This window comes from Syngnathoides biaculeatus, chromosome 4, assembly GCF_019802595.1.
Source record: "Syngnathoides biaculeatus isolate LvHL_M chromosome 4, ASM1980259v1, whole genome shotgun sequence".
Classification (NCBI taxonomy): Eukaryota; Metazoa; Chordata; class Actinopteri; order Syngnathiformes; family Syngnathidae; genus Syngnathoides; species Syngnathoides biaculeatus.
In genome coordinates this window covers 4,529,095-4,547,595 of record NC_084643.1, presented here as the reverse complement: position 1 = coordinate 4,547,595, position 18,501 = coordinate 4,529,095, and the positions used below count along the sequence as shown (strand labels likewise).

At 41.5% G+C, this 18,501-nt stretch overlaps 3 protein-coding genes across 5 annotated transcripts; all 3 read left to right on the top strand.

Annotated features, from left to right (window-relative positions):
• Nucleotides 1-396: 396 nt before the first annotated feature.
• Nucleotides 397-5,976, top strand: enkd1 (enkurin domain containing 1). 3 transcript variants are annotated; one of them, XM_061816595.1, is made up of 8 exons: nucleotides 397-477; nucleotides 820-916; nucleotides 1,598-1,822; nucleotides 1,900-2,063; nucleotides 2,452-2,595; nucleotides 4,149-4,282; nucleotides 4,345-4,496; nucleotides 5,273-5,976. In XM_061816595.1, the coding sequence occupies exons 2-8, from the start codon at nucleotides 832-834 to the stop codon at nucleotides 5,431-5,433; spliced, it is 1,065 nt and encodes a 354-aa protein (XP_061672579.1). In that variant the 5' UTR covers nucleotides 397-477; nucleotides 820-831; the 3' UTR covers nucleotides 5,434-5,976. The 3 variants fall into 3 exon arrangements, with proteins under 3 accessions (XP_061672579.1, XP_061672578.1, XP_061672580.1); XM_061816594.1 differs by having other exon boundaries at nucleotides 399-477; nucleotides 805-916; XM_061816596.1 differs by lacking the exon at nucleotides 397-477 and having other exon boundaries at nucleotides 484-916; nucleotides 4,360-4,496.
• A 140-nt stretch (nucleotides 5,977-6,116) lies between these two features.
• polb (polymerase (DNA directed), beta) lies at nucleotides 6,117-12,884 on the top strand. Its single transcript, XM_061818218.1, has 14 exons — nucleotides 6,117-6,359; nucleotides 6,661-6,718; nucleotides 6,825-6,891; nucleotides 7,318-7,392; nucleotides 7,468-7,526; nucleotides 8,429-8,478; nucleotides 8,556-8,607; nucleotides 8,690-8,744; nucleotides 9,640-9,712; nucleotides 9,783-9,853; nucleotides 9,931-10,017; nucleotides 10,090-10,157; nucleotides 10,245-10,384; nucleotides 12,518-12,884. The coding sequence occupies exons 1-14, from the start codon at nucleotides 6,299-6,301 to the stop codon at nucleotides 12,610-12,612; spliced, it is 1,011 nt and encodes a 336-aa protein (XP_061674202.1). The 5' UTR covers nucleotides 6,117-6,298; the 3' UTR covers nucleotides 12,613-12,884.
• A 2,824-nt stretch (nucleotides 12,885-15,708) lies between these two features.
• On the top strand, nucleotides 15,709-18,446 carry dynll1 (dynein, light chain, LC8-type 1). Its single transcript, XM_061817522.1, has 3 exons — nucleotides 15,709-15,866; nucleotides 16,473-16,614; nucleotides 18,085-18,446. Exons 2-3 carry the CDS (start codon nucleotides 16,483-16,485, stop codon nucleotides 18,220-18,222), a joined length of 270 nt encoding a protein of 89 aa, XP_061673506.1. The 5' UTR covers nucleotides 15,709-15,866; nucleotides 16,473-16,482; the 3' UTR covers nucleotides 18,223-18,446.
• The last annotated feature ends 55 nt before the right edge of the window (nucleotides 18,447-18,501 follow it).

Genomic DNA, 18,501 nt, shown 5'->3' with positions numbered 1-18,501 from the left:
TATTTCCACCGCTTGATGGCAACAGTGTTTTGTTTTTTGTTTTTTTTTTGTAATATAACGCAACAAAATTAAGATTTAATGTGCTATTTCGTCAGGATGGGTCTCATGCAATCTGAACCGAGCTGCTAGAAAGAAAAAAAAACAAATAATCGAGCTGGACCTAATTTTACACCCCCAAAATGGCACACGAATTAATAATACGTCACATATTTGATAACACCATTGTTGTTATGACTGTGTGTTTATTTACATTGATTTATACAAGCACTAAAAAGTGGCACACGAATTAATAAGACGTCACATATTTTGCTAGCACCATTATTGTTATCACTTTGTGTTTAATGACATTATTTGATTTATATAAACTAAAAATTGAGGAAAATCCCAACTGCGTTCCGCGGAGACACTGTTGCCATGGTGACGAGTCCGAAACACACGTCATCAATGTGCGTGGCTCACATTAATCCTGCGCTCGAGGTAAATACACTTCTTAGAGCAAATTTCGGACGACGAAACCAAATGCTTTTATGCCAATCCTATTGTTTATGTTATCGGCCGACATTCGCGTGTAATTATTTCACGAGTTTTATATTCGAAATCTTTTCAGAGGACGTCACATTCGCTAATCTGATCAAAAGATTGTGCCACGAGATTTCACGATTTTAGAGCAGCATTTCTTTTCATCGGTTCTTTTAATTGATTGCCTTTTGCTTTAATATCTCGATTAGATTTTGTTTTTTTAAATCTCCTCTGCTGAACGCAGTTATTGGCAAGACGGTCAGTTTTAATGTTATGAATATGCAGATTTTATGACTGCAGTGAAGCCTTTCAATGTGCGAGGGCCCTTCGTCAATATGTGGACCAATCCCACCAGATCCGTCGTTGTTTCCCCAGTACTACAAAAAGCCTGCTTCAGGTTGGTCCCCCCCCTCCCCCCATGGATGACTGAATGAATTCCGAATGATTACCGCCTGTGTGGCCTTCCAATGTAATGTTTGTGTGTTTTCTGTAGTTGTTGTTCTGTATCAGTTTACTGTAGTTCAGTGGTCTCAAACTCAATTCATCTGGTTGGACTTTATATATATATATATATATATATATATTTCTTTTTTTTTTTTAGCACAAAATAACATAAGCAAGGAAGCTGGTGTAAACAAGTTGTGTGCAAAAATATTCATGAAACTCTCTATGGCAACACACGACTGTAACATTTCACACAATGAAAACTTTCTCTGCTTGCATCGAGGGGTCCCCCCCCCTCCCCCCCAGAGCCGCGACCCCACCGTGATTGGCAGGTTTATCAGCTCGGCACACAACACTGTAAAAGGTTCATTCGTATAAAAGTTCAGGGCCGCGCTATCATTTAACTTTCATAGAAAGGTGGGGGGCCACAAAATATCATCTTGGGGCCGCAATTGGCCCGCAAGTTTGAGAACCCCGTTGTAGTTATTTGTCTACATGTGTCGCTAGAATTGGCTGGCAGTCAATTCAGAGTTTTGCCGCCTTCTCATTGGAAGGTTTTTTTGGGATGGGCTGCAACTTCGACACGGATGGGTGGGTCAATTGGAGCGAGCTGACAGAACTTTTCTTCTTCCAGCTTTGGGTCGTCTGGAGGGAAACGAACGGGGTACGTCGGCGCTGCTGTCGGGGCCCCTGGCTCCGGATCCTGTACTGCACCCTGACTGCTACAGCGCTCAGGCCTCACCGCGACGGCCACGCATCGGCGCCAACGCTTCCCACATTCTGGAGCGAGGACAGAGAGGCGTCATGCGGGAGCTTCTGAAAGCGGATTATTTTCCTGACGCGGAACTAACGAAACCAAGTAAGTCTTGACATCGATGGACTTTTGGTTCGATTGAGCCTGCCGTTGCCCGGCATTTTGTCCCCCCCCCCCCGAAGGGCGAGCCTTGGACTTTCGCAAAGACAACATCCGGCGGCTTCGGGAAATCCAGAGACGCTGCAAAGAAGTGGAAGCTGAGAGGGCCCGTTCCGCTCCGATCAAAGCTTTGTGGACTTCGACGAAATACCACAATGTCCAGTCCAAATTTATGGACGACATACAGGTGACCATCGCTTCTCATTGATAAGCTGAGACAGAACTATGTGGGGGTGGAGTGCTTGTTCTGAATTATCTTTGCGGGCCTGTTTGTGGTTCAAGGAGGATGGTAAAAAAAAATGCTATTATTCGACAGACTACCATTCACATTCACTCACCGTTGCATTGTGGGTAAAAAAAATCGATTACTTTATTGGATTTAAAATACACATAGCTTTTAGCTACATTTAAATGTTTGAATGTACTTCGTATTTTAAAAGTTGAGGGCGAAAATTAGTTAATTGAGTGATTCTTTGGCTTACCACTAGAGGGAGCCCACAGCACCGCTAGTGGTACCGAAGACGCACCTTGCGAAGATGTAGGGCGCTTTTAATCCACGTTTGCCTTTTTCGCAGGTTACCAGTCCAGCCGTGAAACCGCAGTGTCAAAATTTTCTGAAGGCTCACTCTCAAAATAAAGCAACCCCAAGACCGCACTCAACGCCCGCCGCTGTGACCTCGGGTCACTCTTCCGCGTCTGAACGGGACAAGAATTTGCAAGTAGGAAATGATAATAATTGAGATGATTGGAAGAGAGACGTGATTGATTGCCGGACTCCGCTATGGGCTGTGATGCTTTTCCAAACTCGCATAACCACCACCACATTTTTTGAGCGTTTTCTGGTCTGGATGCGCACAGGCAATCAGTCGAGTTGCAGTTGCAAATTTGTTTATTCGCGGCAGCTTCTCGCACGTAGAGATGTGTTTAATGGAAAATATGTTAAGTCGCTAGAATTAATTCAGATGACCTTCATATAAAATACTTTCTTTTTTTTGTATTTTTTTTCATCATGAACCTAAGAGCAAACGAGAAATTTAACAAACAAGAAGAGTCCAGTTGCCTCGATTCAATCTTTGCAGGTTACCGTGACTCGGGTGATGGAGAATTTACACTTAAGATCATTTATAGTCAGCACATTTGCATCTTTGTGGTATTGAGCGAGAAAATTAAAAATGACTTGGGCAATTTTAGGCTAATGACACGTACGGTAGTAAACGGAGCAAGAAACGATACAACACTTCAGAATTCTCACACCCAGTTCATTTATTTTCTTGTAATATTTACATGATTTAACTCTTTTTGGAAATTTTGGAAATCACTGATGTTTTTGGAATCAAACTTTTATGACATGTCACTGAAGGTGTAGTGGTACACACCCCTGCCTTTGGTGCGGGGAGCGCGGGATTGATTCCCGCTCAGTGGTGGTGTCGATATCTGCCCTGCGACTGACTGGCGACCAGTTGAGGGTGTAGTCTGTCTTTCGCCCGAAGCTCCCTGGGATAGGCTCCAGCTTTCCCGTGACCCTTGTGAGGATAAACAGCTTGGATAATGACGTGACTTTTATAAAGTAGATAAATTCTTAGTGTGAAGCAGCTATAAAATATTATATATAGGATATTGTACAAGTAGTAAATTTATTTTAGTAATGCAATTGCTGAAGTGAGATTCATTTGCATTAATTTAACATACAGGTGTCAAACTCAAGGCCCGGAGGCCAGATGCGGCCCGCCCCTGTGATTTTATGTGGCCCACAAAGGCAAATCATGTGTATCAACTTCCATGATTTTTGTAAAATCTGGACCAAAGTTTCAAAATGTTATCTCATAAAAGATGACGTTGAGATATAGCAAGCATTTTTGTGTTACCAAACATCAACAATAGTTAAAAAACCCAGTCCCCTTGATTTCTGAATCCAAAACTAGTTGATAAATGGAATGTGTAAATATGATGGGTCAATTAAACAATTAATTAAATTCATTATTCTCACGGTTCAGTCATAATGGCCCTCTGACGGAAACCGTCGCTACAATGCGGCCTGCGATAGTTTGACACCCCTGATTTAACACAAAGGAAAATACTTTTTAGAAGATTAAACCATACCTAGGTTCTATCTTTAAAAAGATTTTCATTGTTTATGATGCAAGGTAGGAATTTCTTGTTGTTTTAGGTTTGTTATTTTTTTATACCTAGCTGTTAACTGGTAGGTAGGTAGGTAGGTTGTATGTTGCCTGCTGCTTTGTAAAATGAATTGTGATTATGCATTTATTTGCAGGTAAAAGGCCAGAGCATCGACTTCATCAAGTATAACGCACGCGCTGCGGGAAAGACGATGCAGAGGTCCCAGTCGCTGACAAACCTGCGCGATAAATCGGTGCCCAGCGCTGTCATAGGCCAGGTGCCTCACTAGTGAGTGGTGTCCTACAAGCGACAAAAAAAAAAATGGGGGGGGGGGTGTCACATAATGACAGTTTTGTTGTACACAGCATAGAGGAGAGGAAGAAACAGTGGCGTAAAGCGGAAGAGGAGGAGAGGAGGAAGAAACTGAATCCATCCGTTCCAGCTGGACACACGTTAATGTCTGAAAGTGACAGGCAGGAAACTCTAAAAACGCTTAAAGAAAGTAAGCTTGTTTCCTTGGATTTATGTTAGAACGTGACTTGGGAGTTAGAATGTTCGTACCTCAGTTCAACTTTTCCTATTGAAATATGAGGAAAGAGCATGAAAGCGTTCCAACACTCCAGAAATCACCAGTAAATTTTCCATATTTTTTTTTTTTTATTTTGACAAATTGATCGGTACAGTATTGTACTGCATAAACGTACACACTAATGACATACATCCATTTTCTTAGCTGCATATCCTCACAAGGAGTGCTGGAGCCTATCCCAGTTGTCAACGGGCAGGAGGCGGGGTACACCCTGAACTGGTCGCCAGCCAATCACATCAAGACAAACTCGCAATCACACCTAGGCGCAATTTAGAGGAGGAAACCCACGCAGGCACGGGGAGAACATGCAAACTCCACACAGGTGGGACCTCAGAACTGTTAGGCCAACGCTTTTCCATTTGATCCACCGTGCGGCCCACTAATAACAAGGCAGGTAAAAGTGTAAACAATCAAAAGTTCACTTCACTTGAGCTGAACTTAATCTTGCGGCAGAGTGCCTGAAGCACATTCGTAGTTCATGTTTTTGCTCACAACACAGAGCCAAAAGACTCGCCCCGGTGACAGCTTGTAACTGAATAAACATTTGTGAATGAAGATATTTCTGCAAAATGTACATTGCGGTTTGTTGTTTACGCAGCGCTATCTGAGCGATTTTTTTTTTTTTAAATTTCACAGATTTCACTGTACAATTTGGATGTGACTCTAATGCTTAGTTTTTCACTCGGTAGGCCATCGGTCCCTGGTGACAGAGCTGCTGTTGCTTCCCCTCAAAGCCGACAATCTGAGTGTCCGCTCGCGCCGCGCGCATCTCGATCGGAGACTTTCGGAGATCGAGGAAGCCATCAAAATATTTTCCAGGGATAAAGTTTATGTTAAAATAAATTCCTAACCAGGAAAGAGGCCGAGGCGGGACGTCCACTGCTACAATGTTTAAAATGTTGATTTTGACTTTTTTGTTCAATTATGCAACATCACAGAATGAATAAGTTCAGTATTGCTAATGGAGCAGAAGATTTGGAGTTGGAGAAAAGTCCTCTCAAAACTTTTAAATGACTTTGTATAAATATATTTGTATGTACTGCTACATTATTTGGTGTTTTAAAGTATAAATATATTTGTATATACTGCTACATTATTTGGTGTTTTAAAGCAATCATGTAATAAGCAAATGAGATGACAGTACAATAATATTTCAAGCAACTTTGGTAAATATTGTACAGCCACTTTAATAAAGCTGAATAAGGATAAACATTGTTGGTATAGACATCTTCCAAACATGTTTTAGGAAGTATAATATACATTTTTGTATGAACTTTGTTTCATCAAGACGTTAAATGACAAGTTGTTAAATGTACTTTCGATGTAAAGTTGAATGTGTGCTTTTTTTCCCCGTTATTATTTTTTCTTTATGGAATAAATTCGTGCAGCAAGACGAACCCCTGTTTACTTGTTTTACTTCAAGCACAGAAGAAATAAACGGCGATGTCAAACATTTGGTGAAATAATTTCCATTTCAATTCAAAACTTTATTTAAAGCGGCGAAGTCAAAAGCAAAGAAGCCGGTTGGACTAAATATTACGTCATCACGTAAATTACGTTTTTTTTTTTTACGCCCCGCCTCCCTCACAGTCATTGTTCACGTAGTTTGTGTGCTAGCTCGATACTAGCGCGATGGAAAGATATTAAATGTGTTATACGCTTGTTTAAACTAGTTGGAATTTCCGCCGGACTTTTAGCAATTCGACGACTCAGCCATGAGCAAGAGAAAAGCCCCACAGGAGTCGCTCAACGAGGGAATAACAGATTTTCTTGTGGGTATGTGCGGCAATACAAGCTAACCCCTGAGCTAGTTCGCGCTAGTTACAGCGACAGCTGTGTATTTTTTTTTTTCAAATATGATATTTGAAACGCAGGCGAGATTCGCTTTGGATGTCGTGCAATGCTGGTCGATATAATGACTAAAATTAGATTGCAAACGTATCTGGTCCGTTTTGAGACATTTAAACGCCCAGGACTGCAGTTAAATCTGTCCCTTTAATCCCTAGATTTAAAGGTACAGTATACCGTAATCACGAAACGTGAATTGGAACAGATTTTTTTTATTGTCTCTTTCCAGAGCTGGCCAACTATGAAAAGAACGTCAACAGGGCAATTCACAAGTACAACGCTTATAGGTAATAAGACTAAAGACGTGAAATTTGAGACCTGCGTCGAATCATTTGTGGTCAAATCAATTGGCTCGTGTCTTGTGCTTTTTTTCTTGGTCCTTTTTCATTTTAGGAAGGCAGCGTCTACAATCGCCAAGTACCCTCAAAAGATTAAAAATGGGGAAGAAGCCAAGAAACTGGTATGAGCATGCACTGAATAAGTGTTATAATATCCATTGCATGCGTTAGTGACATTTCAAATATCTGTCTCTTGCCAGGCCAGGCCGCCACTTTTTTCAAGACACATACGCGCACACACTCAGTTACAGATACAACAGTAAATTATATGACTATGGTATTTCCAAGTGGCCAAAAAAGACATTTCACTTCCTCTTTATTGTATAATGTGTTGGTATAGTTTGACAATGCATTTTCCAGTTCCTCAATTAATCGATTGACCAAACAGTCATTTATAAAAAATATTCAGTAGCTGCAGCTCTACTCAGTAGATTTCATCCATCCATATTCTGTTCAACTTATCCTCACAAGGGTTGTATAATTCCTTTTTGTCCATCATGAGTGTTATTTCCACTAATGTTGTCGTTGGGCCATGCATGTGTTTACAGGATGGGGTTGGAGCGAAAATAGCTGAAAAAATCGACGAGTATCTTCAGACAGGAACCCTGCGTAAACTGGAAAAAGTGAGTTCTTGGCAAACGCATTTTATTATTTTATATCACGGACATGTAACTACTTTAATATCTATTACTCTTCAGATTCGAAATGATGACACCAGCTCTTCGATCAATTTTCTCACAAGAGTAACCGGAATTGGGTACGTCTTACCAACGTCGGTAGCCTACAAGGATCACGCGAGGGACCCGTTTTTAAAATTGCTCACTACTGATGGGATGTGATTTTATAGCAATGTAGTATTAGTGATCATCTGAAAATGTAAATGCAAAACGAGTGCTGCATACACATATTTGTTTCCTAAACATTGTGATAAATGATTTAAAGTGAAAGGCAAGGCAACACTTTTTATTGTACCACACATTTCAAGACATTTTAGTAGTACACAAGGCAACAAACGGTAATTTTTAAAGGAATTAAAAATTGAGTGTCTCAAATTCCAACCAGTTATTAAAACAGAGATTATACAGAAGGAGGTGTTATTAAAGTTTAATTTAAAAATAGGCCACCCCCCAATTCATCCCTCAGGAAAACTAAATACAGGATGTGTGACTTTTTTTATGGCCGATACCACTGCAAAGGATGTTCCCTGCGATTGACCGGCAGCTACGGCACGGTGGCTCAGCTGGAAAGCGTTGGCGTTGAAGTCCCGGGTTCAATCCCAGACCCGCCTGTGTGGAGTTTGCATGCTCTCCCCGTGCCTGTGTGGGTTTTTTCCGGGCACTGTGGTTTCCTCGCGCATCCCAAAGTCATCCAACATTAATTGGACACTCTAAATTGCCCCTAGGTGTGATTGTGAGTGAGGCCGTTTGTCTCTATGTGCCTTGCGGTTGGCTGGCAACCAGTTCTGGGTCTGCCCCGCCTCCTACCCATTGACAGCTAGGATAGGCTCTCGCACTCCCCGCGACCCTTGCGAGGATAAGCGGCTTAGAAAATGGATGGTTAGTCAATCATGTACTCAACCTCCAGCCCAGAAGCAGTTGACATTGGAATATTTTTCTTGTAAAATAATAACAAAATCCCTCTCTTTGCTTTCCCCGTTAGCCCGGCTGCTGCCAGGAAGTTCTTCGAAGAAGGCGTGAAGAGTCTAGAAGGTTTGTTGCGGTCTTGCTTCCACTAAGTCAATACGTTTGATATAGATATATATATATATATTTTTTATGTTTTTTAGATTTGAAAAAGATTGAACACAAGCTTAACCATCATCAACAGATTGGGCTCAAGTGAGTTTGCTTACAGATAATTCCAATAATCTTTCATCAAAATACCTCACATTGACAGATGAATCGTTTTAATCCCGAAAAGGTATTTCGAGGACTTTGAGAAAAGGATTCCACGAGCTGAGATGGAAAAGATGGAGGTGATGGATTTTGATGTGTTTTTGATTATTTTATGTGCTGAAAGAAATCATCTGAAATAGGTTTACGATTACCAACTTAAACACTTAATTGGACATTCATACATGATGTGCTCCGCCCAAGTCACTCACCAGGCCAGGCCCGCCTTTTAAAGCCACACACGCGTATATTTTGGTGTTGAATTTGAGGCTCCCCACCCCAAGTGGACAACAAAAATACCCGCTGTGTGCAAAATGTGCACATTTTGTTACTTAATATCATAATGCAAAGTCAGTTCCTATCTGATATCTTGATGAACAAATGGGTGGTCGGTAGAATAATTGATTCTAAAAATATTTGATAAGTTGTTGCCCTATTTATGTTTCGCATTGCACTTAGTTTTTACACATATTGCAAAAAATGTTGACTGTAATTTCCGGCCTATGAGACGCGACTTTTATCACCCGGTTTATGCGGCGATGCGGCTAATTTGTGCATTTTTTTCTAACGGCTGCAAGGGGGCACTCGAGCGTTAAAGGTAAGAGTGAGACCGGTGGAACATATGTGCCGAGGAAGTGACTTTTACCGGTCCAGCCCTGTTAGTGCTGCGCTAGCATGTTACTGCCGTATCTCAGTGATTTTTACCGATGTGTTTTTTTTTTTTTTTTTTTAAACCGGCCCTTTTAGCGCAGCGCTAACTTTAGCGTTAGCGCTAAACTCGCTGTGTACCATCTTTCTTTGTAAATATCTCGTGTGTCAATGGGGCACTTGCGGCTTTTCCACGGCGCTCTGTAGGCCGGGAATTACGGTAATTATCTGAGCGCAAAAATGCATTAGAGCAAATTGGAGTTAAACTTTGGGAAAGTGTTCTCAGCGAATGTAAACAAATGATCAAATGTAAACTGTGCTCTGGTGCAGACACTTATCCTCGGGGAGTTGACAAAGATTGACACCGAATACATTGGAACGATCTGTGGAAGTTATAGAAGAGGTAACGACTTCCCCGTGGTTTTGTCCCAGTTGAGTAGTTTTTTTACGAGTCCATCGTTTGAAATTTGCAGGTGCTGCATCGAGTGGTGATATTGATATTTTGCTGACCCACCCAGACTTCACCTCTCAGACAGAGAAGCAAGTAAGACTCTTGGTGAAAGTCAAATGCGCGTCGACGTGTAATTCAATGTCAACTTAATTTCAAAACGCGCTCTCCAGCCGAAGCTCCTCCACGCCGTGGTGGAGCACTTGGAGGCGATCGGCTTTGTTACTGACACGCTTTCCAAAGGGGACTCCAAGTTCATGGTGAGGCTACATGATCTCAAAAGAACACATGAAGGACACGACGACCGTCTAGCGGCTCTTTTTATTTCCCAGGGAGTCTGTCAGCTGCAACAAGCAGAGGAAGACGAGGACGAATACCTTCACAGGCGCATTGATATCAGGTGTTGTATCTCCCCTCCCAGTATGTACGTTTTAATTTTAAGATGTTGCATTTATGTTAATACCGTTCTTTTCTCACTGCCTTGAAGGTTAATCCCAAAGGACCAGTACTACTGCGGCGTTCTTTATTTCACCGGAAGTGATATCTTCAACAAAAACATGAGGACTCACGCTTTGGAGAAGGGCTTCACGCTCAACGAGTACACCATACGACCGCTTGGGGTCACCGGTGAGTCACATCCCCTAAACAGGGAGCTTTCATACCGATTGTCTGGTCAGAATAGGGATCGCAACCGGTTACAAATAACCGGTTATAACCGGTTTTCGTTTTTTTTTTTTTTTAAACCGAAACCGTAATCGGACTTTCGAAATCGGTTAAAATTTCCAATAATTTCTTCCAGTTCCGGTACTCCACATTGCGCTATTTTTTTTTCAAGTTTTGCTGTTAGAGTAAAGTTGGACTCAAAAGAACATTCAGTTAAATCAAAGAAACATCAAACATGGCATCGAGGAAACGCTCGGTATACTTTCATGCCCTTTCTGAAAGTCCGAAAGAAGAATGTTAACATTAAAACATTTTTTACCCCAAAAAAATAACAAGAATTTAACTTACACGAGTGCGTTGTTGAAAGCCACATTCAACAAGCTTGTTTGTCAATATTGTATACAAACTACCCGATTACAGCGGAGCAAATTAACGATCGATGGTGTAGCGCCGGAGAAAAGGAGTCGGTCGGAGGCGGAGTGTCGGACACAGGAACAAAACTTGTTTTATCGGCAGACATCAAAACACTACTCGCATAACGGGGGGAACTCTGTGAACTCGTCACTCCGGAAGAGCAACAACAAAAACAGTCCGTGTGGAACCCCGCACCCCAACTCGAGGTCCCGCGGGCGAATTATGTAAACACCACAATGGTACCGATTTTAAAACCGGTTAGTAGTTTTTTTTTTTTGCTATAGCTGTTCGGTTAAAACCGGTGATGAAAGTGTGCGTTTTTTTGCGATCCCTAGGTCAGAACCTGAAAAATGGATGCAACTTTGTTTAGCTATCTTCTTGTGCCTACACGTCCCTGACATGTTTTAGCCACTAGAGTCTGAATCTTAATCTCTTCTGCACCACAACATACAGACCTAGAGAATCAAGCTCATTGCTCTTCGTCAGTGGCAGGATGGTGTTTTTAGTCTCATGAGGTTCAAGAGCCTCCAAGCGCCTATCTCATCTGACTCTGGGCAAGGGGTGGGGTTCGCCCTGAAATAGTTGCCACCCTATTGCAAGGCACATAGAAACAAACAAGCATTCGCATTTGTGGGAAGAGAAGTACAGAGAAAGTCAGAAGTAGGTCCATTGTGTTTTTGTGGATCTGGAGAAAGCCTATGACAGAGTACCAAGAGAGGAACTGTGGTACTGCACGTGCAATTCTGGTGTGGCGGAGAAATATGTTAGAATAGTACACGACATGTATGATGGCAGCAGAACAATGGTGAGGTGTGCCGTAGGTGGGACAGAAGAATTGAAGGTGGAGGTGGGACTGCATCAGGGATCCGCGCCGAGCCCCTTCCTGTTTGTCATGGTAACGGATAGGCTGACAGATGAGGTTAGACTGGATTCCCCTTGGATCAGGATGTTCGCAGATTACATTGCGATGAGCAGGCAAAGGAACAATTAGAAAGATGGAGGCACGCACTGGAAAGGAGAGGAATGAAGATTAGCCGAATATATGTGCGTGAATGAGAGGGGCGGAGGAGGAGGAGTGAAGCTCCAGGGAGAAGCGATAGCGAGGCTGGCCAACTTCAAATACTTGGTGTCAACAATACAGAGCAATGGAGAGTGCGGTAAGGAAGTGAAGAAACGGGTCCGGAAGGTGTCTGGTGTTCTATGTGACAGAAGAGTCTCGGCTAGGATGAATGGCAAAGTTTGAAATGAATTACATGAAATGCTGGGCTCACTTGTATCTCAAATGTTTGCTTGTATCTCAGATGTTTGCTGGCAAGTAAAAGCAAAAAAAAAAAAAAAAAAAAAAAAGATTGCCTGATATCTTAAAACCCCCAAATCGGCTCACTCTAATCTCAGGGCACCAATATAGATTAAGATGCACACATAAGTTCAAATGTCACACTTTATTTCTTTTTTTCCCCTCTCCATTTTATCTTCATTGGACAAAATTCAAATTTTTTTATATGTAGCTAATGAAATTGACGAGTGTTCCATCAAATCTCAGAACACGAGGAACGTCAGATAAATGTTTTTCTTTTCAACAAAAGATACTTTGGAATCGTGTGTATCCTGTGCCTTGTGATCTGAGTCTTGCGCCGTTTCCCATTGAACTCCCAATCATTGGCCTTTGTGGCTTTGTTGTAGGTGTGGCAGGGGAGCCTCTGTTGGTGGATAGCGAAAAGGACGTCTTTGATTACATCCAGTACAAGTACAAGGAGCCCAAAGATCGCAGTGAATAAAGACAAAGACAACTTTTAAGTCTTGACAATGACATTTAGTGACACATCAGCATGCAAAGGTGAAAATTATGCAGGGGATATTTTCTTTTTTGTTTCATTTTTGTGCACTATCAATGCACAGTGCATGTATTTTATTTTTTTTTTTTTTTTATGTTGTCATCAAGGATGACCGAAAGGTCTGCATGAACACATGCAAAGATGCTTTAAATTTGTTTGATTAAACACGCCAAGACGTCATTACGGTACTTGAACCGACAAGTCACCGATCTCGATGTAGTCTGGTCATTATTTCCTGTCAGGCGGAGTACTGACACTTCTTTTTATATATATATTTTTTTGAAATTGTAACTTAACCCATGTATTGCTCTTAATGATGATTGTGTTACAAAATTAGATTATCTGTTTATCTTGATTTCAATGGACATCGTGTCCATGTGTGTGTGTGTGTATCGTCTTATATTAACTGTTGTGGGTAAAAATCATGAATTTGTCATAGATGTCAATATTGCTGCCATACTAGTCGACATCGGTAACTAGTAATTACTGTCATTCACTGAATCAAATGAAGGAGTAGCATTTGGTTTAAATGGCTGCAAATAAAGACTGGAAAAAAAACCTCCCTGTAATGACTTATTTAGGGATATGAAAATATATAAAATGTCTTCGAGCCTGATTTCAAATGGCAGGTTTTTGTGAGATAAAAATAATGAGGCAGATACAAGATGATTCGTCACATGTTTTCCTCCTTTGAAACATGAACAAGTCTCGGAGATGAGATCTCTGTAGAGGAAGTAAAAATAACTCCTGTGGTTCCACAAGTGTGCACACCCTCATCAACGTTAAACCAATGTTAAATGGGAGTGTGCACACTGATTAACCCCCCAAAAAAGTGTTGCTGTTTTATTGGACTTCTGTTTTTCTTTTTTGGTGCCTTAGTAGGAGAAGCCTGCAGACTGACTGCTATTTGCAATAGTTCATAATTCCCTCCCTACCTTGACAAAGGCCCCAGTTGCAGCTGAAGAAAAACAGACCCCAAGTGTGATGTTGACGTTATGGTGTTCTTTTGATGATGGGCGGTGATGTGTTTGCGCCAAACATACCTTTTGGAATTGTGGCCCAAAAGTTCAACCTCGGTTTCATTGCACTATGAAACATTTCATAATGTGATTTCAAGTGTGTTTTGCAAAACTAGCTTGCTTGTTCTTTGTACAATGGGCCTTTCCGCCCGACTCCGTAGAAGCGGATGGGGGATTGCTGTCACATGTACCTAACGGCCAAGACTTGCAGCTCCTGTTGCTGTCTGCTTCTTGGCAGTTTCTTTTCATCAATCTAGGAGGGATGTCTATTACTTGGTAATGTCAAACTTGTGCTGGATATGGTATCTTTGATGCCTTGGAAATCCCTTTATACCCCTCCTAATCGATACCTTTGAACAATAAGATCCCTGGGATGCTAGACGCTTACTGCGGACAATGACTCGTGGGATAAGATATGACCACAAAAATGTCGGGAAAAGCCCACCACAGTAGCTGAACAACTTCTTCTTCTTTTCCTTTAACCTGTTCACTCCAAGCGAGAACCTCAGCATCTTTGTTTCTGCCACCTCCAGTTCTGCTTCCTGTTGTTTCTTTGGCACTACTGTCTCTAATCCCCACATCATGGCCGGCCTCACCACTGTTTTATAAACTTTGCCCTTCATCCTAGCAGACACTCTTCTGTCACATAACACACCAGACACCTTTCGCCAATTGTTCCACCCCGCTTGGACCCGTTTCTTCACTTCCTCACCACACTCATCATTGCTCTGCATTGGTGACCCCGAGTATTTGAAGTCTTCGACCCTCGCTATCTCTTCTCCCCGGAGCTTCACTCTTCCTCCTCCGCCCCTCTCATTCACACACGTTTATTCTGTTTTACTTTGGCTTATCTTCATTCCTCTTCTTTCCAGTGCGTGCCTCCATCTTTCTAATCGTTCCTCGGCCTGCTCCCTGTTTTCACAAATATCACCTGCGAACCTCATGGTCCAAGGGGATTCCAGTCTAACCTCATCTGTCAGCCTATCCATTACTACCGCAAACAGGAAGGGGCTCAGCGCGGATCCCTGATGCAGTCCCACCTCCGCCTTCAATTCTTCTGACACACCTACGGCACATCTCACCGCCGTTCTGCTGCCCTCATACATGTCTTGTACTATTCGAACATATTTCTACCAAGCCAGACTTGAGCATGCAGTACCACATTTCTGTTTGGTGCCTTTCTGACTTCTCCCTTACTAATCATTGCCACTTCCCAGTCTTTCACGCTTGCCTCTTCTACTCTACCTTTTCTCCCATTTTCATCATCCATTAACTTCTCAAAGTACTCTTTCCATCTCCTTAGCACACTACTGGCACCAGTCAACATATTTCCATCACTCGCTGAACTTGATCTAATGCAATTTGAAGGCATTTTTATTAATGTTACGTGTGTACTGACGACCATTTAACACTAGTTTAAATGGGATTGCTTAATTCCCAGTTGTAAGGGTGTGGGGACTTGTGCAAAACAAAAAAAGATTTCAATTGTTTAGTTTTACTTTCTCAAAATGCTCTTTTTAGTTGACGTGGTCATGGGTGACATTAATGGGGGAAAATGTTATATATTCATTTATTTATTTACATATTTTATTTGTCTTGGTTCCCCCCTCCCTTCTTTTTAATACCACAAAACCCTGTCATTTTTTTTTCACTAGAGCTCCACTTATATTTCCCATGAATACTTGTCTGTGTAAAAAAAAAATGAATATGATATGTCTCTATATTAAGATTAACAGTTAATAGTCACAAAATCATGTCGAAAAAGTACAGCAATTATTATTGATACACTAACAATAAAAATTTTAACAAAAAACATTGGATAAAAAGCATATTTAAGCTCAAACGTGTGTAATTCATTTAATTTGGTATGATCATCTTGTGAGTTAAAATAAACGAATCAGTCATGACTTGCTATTGCTCACGGTTTCCGAGGCAACGACGACGCCGCAAGGCATGACGGTCTGAAATAAAATGCGGGGAGAAAGACCAGAGAGACCGGAGAGAGTTTACCCAATCGCGGCGCCCGCTGTGCGGACATCGGCCAATAAGCACGGAGCAGACCCAGGGCCCCAGCGCAACACGCCCACGTCACACTCGCGTGCGCCACTTCGCACGAGTTGGGCTTTCTGAAGGCTTCGCGGTGTCCACCGAACCCAACGCCGGACAACAAACGAGCAGGTGAAGTTCACAAAATCGAGTGTTGTGCGTTGGAAGGAGGTGCGCGTTTCGAAAATGGGTTTTGTACGGCGATACGATGCACGGCTTCCGCTGCCGCGGCGGAACAATCAACAGCTCGCACCCCCTCCACCCTTTTTTTTTTTTTTTTTTTAGCATGTAGCTGTTGTGATGCTAGCTCGTTTTCCTAAAAAATGTGTTGCTACGTCACTATTCCGACGATATGCTTGTGTCAAAATTTGTTTATCGCCGGTGCATCTGCTGCATGAACGCCCCCTCCCCACACGCCACCCCCAACCGATGTGTCAAGAAGGTCAGCTCCGTCAAGTGTAGCTAATTTATTTAATAATTTGGGACGAGGGGAGGAAAATTTCCAAAAAAAAAAAAAAAAAGTCAACTATCGCTCTCGCGTCTCCATAGAAACAAGTCGAGCGCGCGCATCCACGCACACCGCCACGGGTGGAAGTTGTTATGCAACGCAAGTGGAAATAGCTCGTCCAAAATGTCCCCGCGCCTTGTGCATTATTGTAGACATTATGTAATGACAAATTGGAGAAAGTCATAAATTAGTGTTTTTGTGTTGTTGTCGTCGTCGTCTTCGTCACCCAGGGCGACGACCATGTCTGACAGGAAAGCGGTGATCAAGAATGCTGACATGTCCGAGGACATGCAGCAGGACGCCGTGGAGTGCGCCACGCAGGCGCTGGAGAAGTACAACATCGAGAAAGACATCGCTGCCTACATCAAGAAGGTATTCAATATCATTATTCATAGCCAGGAGCCATGTCGCAAAGGAAAAAAAAAAAAAAAAAATGGAACTCAAGACGTGGCACTAAAGAATTTAGGCCACATGAGAGCATTTTTTTATAACTATATTTTTTTGCATCTATATGAAACCCTGATTTAAGGATCCAAATACATAACTAAGTACGAGATGTAGCAAAACCCTGTTTGGATCTTTAAAAAAAAAAAAAAGTTGCACAGACAGCAAATTAAATTCACACAATATACATGAGTTTAAAAATGTATTCCTCCAAATCATAATTTAGCTTTCATAACCACTTTTTCTGATGCAGATTTCTATTTTATGTATACCGTGACTTTCGAATAGATTTTATTTGAAATGAGATATTTTGTGTGAAAACTGGTTATTAGACTAAAATAATGTAATTTTTTTTTTTTGGGGGGGGGGGGTCTTCTACTTAACCAACATATGATGGAATAAACATTAGTTCATAATTTATGTATTCTAGCCTGTGACACAAGGAAAGCCCAATATTTTAGGCAATTAATTAAATTCACACAATATACATGAGTTAAAAATTTATTTCTCCCAATCATAATTTAGCTTTTCATAATCAATTTTTCAGACACAGACTTCCATTTTATGTGTACTACGACTTTTGAGTAGATTTTTATTATAAATGAGATCTTTCCGTTGCCTACATCAAGAAGGTATTATTACTAATTATAATTATTTGCCTGGAGTCATGTTGCAAATGATTCCCCGCCCCCCCAAAAAATGGATTTCAAGACCAGGGGGACCTATTACCACTGAAGCGTTTAGGGCACATGAGAGCATATTTTTTATTTATTTTTTTGCTTGAATATGAATACCTGATTAAACATCCAAATACATAACTAACTACAATATGTAGCAAAATGCTATTTTTTATCTTTGAAAAAAAAAAAAAGTTGCACAGGCAAGTAATTAAATTCACATCATATACAATGTGGAATGATATGTCAACATGAGTTTAAAAATGTATTCAAATCATAATTTAGCTTTCATAATATTTCTGATGCAATTTCTATTTTATGTGTACTATGACTTTTGAGTAGATTTTATTTTGAATATCATTAATGTGAGAACTGGCTGTTATTCAATTAAAATAATGTAATTTCAGGGGGGGGACACCCTTTACTTAACCAACGTACGATGTAATAAAAAGAATTTGTTCATAATTTATGTATTGCAGCCTGTGACACAAGGAAAGCCCGATATTTTTTCCAGCTCAAAATGGGATGTCTATCAAGTTGAAAGGAGGAATAAGAAGTCCCCGAGAGCGTCTTTGTTCCTATGCTTACTTTGTAAAAGTGTAAAGTGGCGGCGCTCCGCGTACGCGGCGACAAATCGGCCGCGCCGCGTAAACCCGTCGTCGGAGGACCGAGATTAAAGAACGCCGAGCGGGCTTTTAACAAGTGTTCTTCTCGGCGGCAGGAGTTCGACAAGAAGTACAACCCGACTTGGCACTGCATCGTGGGGAGGAACTTTGGCAGCTACGTGACCCACGAGACCAAACATTTCATCTACTTCTACTTGGGCCAGGTGGCCATCCTGCTCTTTAAGTCGGGCTGAGAACAACACACACCGATTTAAAAACTAACAACACATTTATTGACTCGACAAAGGCACTCATTCCAAGTGGGGGGGGGGGGGGGAAGAAATGCCTTTTTTTGTGCTTTCTACTTTTTTTGTTTTGAGGATTAAAACGTGGCTATCCGAACAAGTCAAAAACGTATTTATTTTTGCCTGTTAACATTTACATGTCTTTTATAAAATTAAATGTTAAGGTTTCTGCATCCGCTGCCTGTTCATTGTGTACCGTTTTAACACCGGGGGGTGGGTGATTTTTAA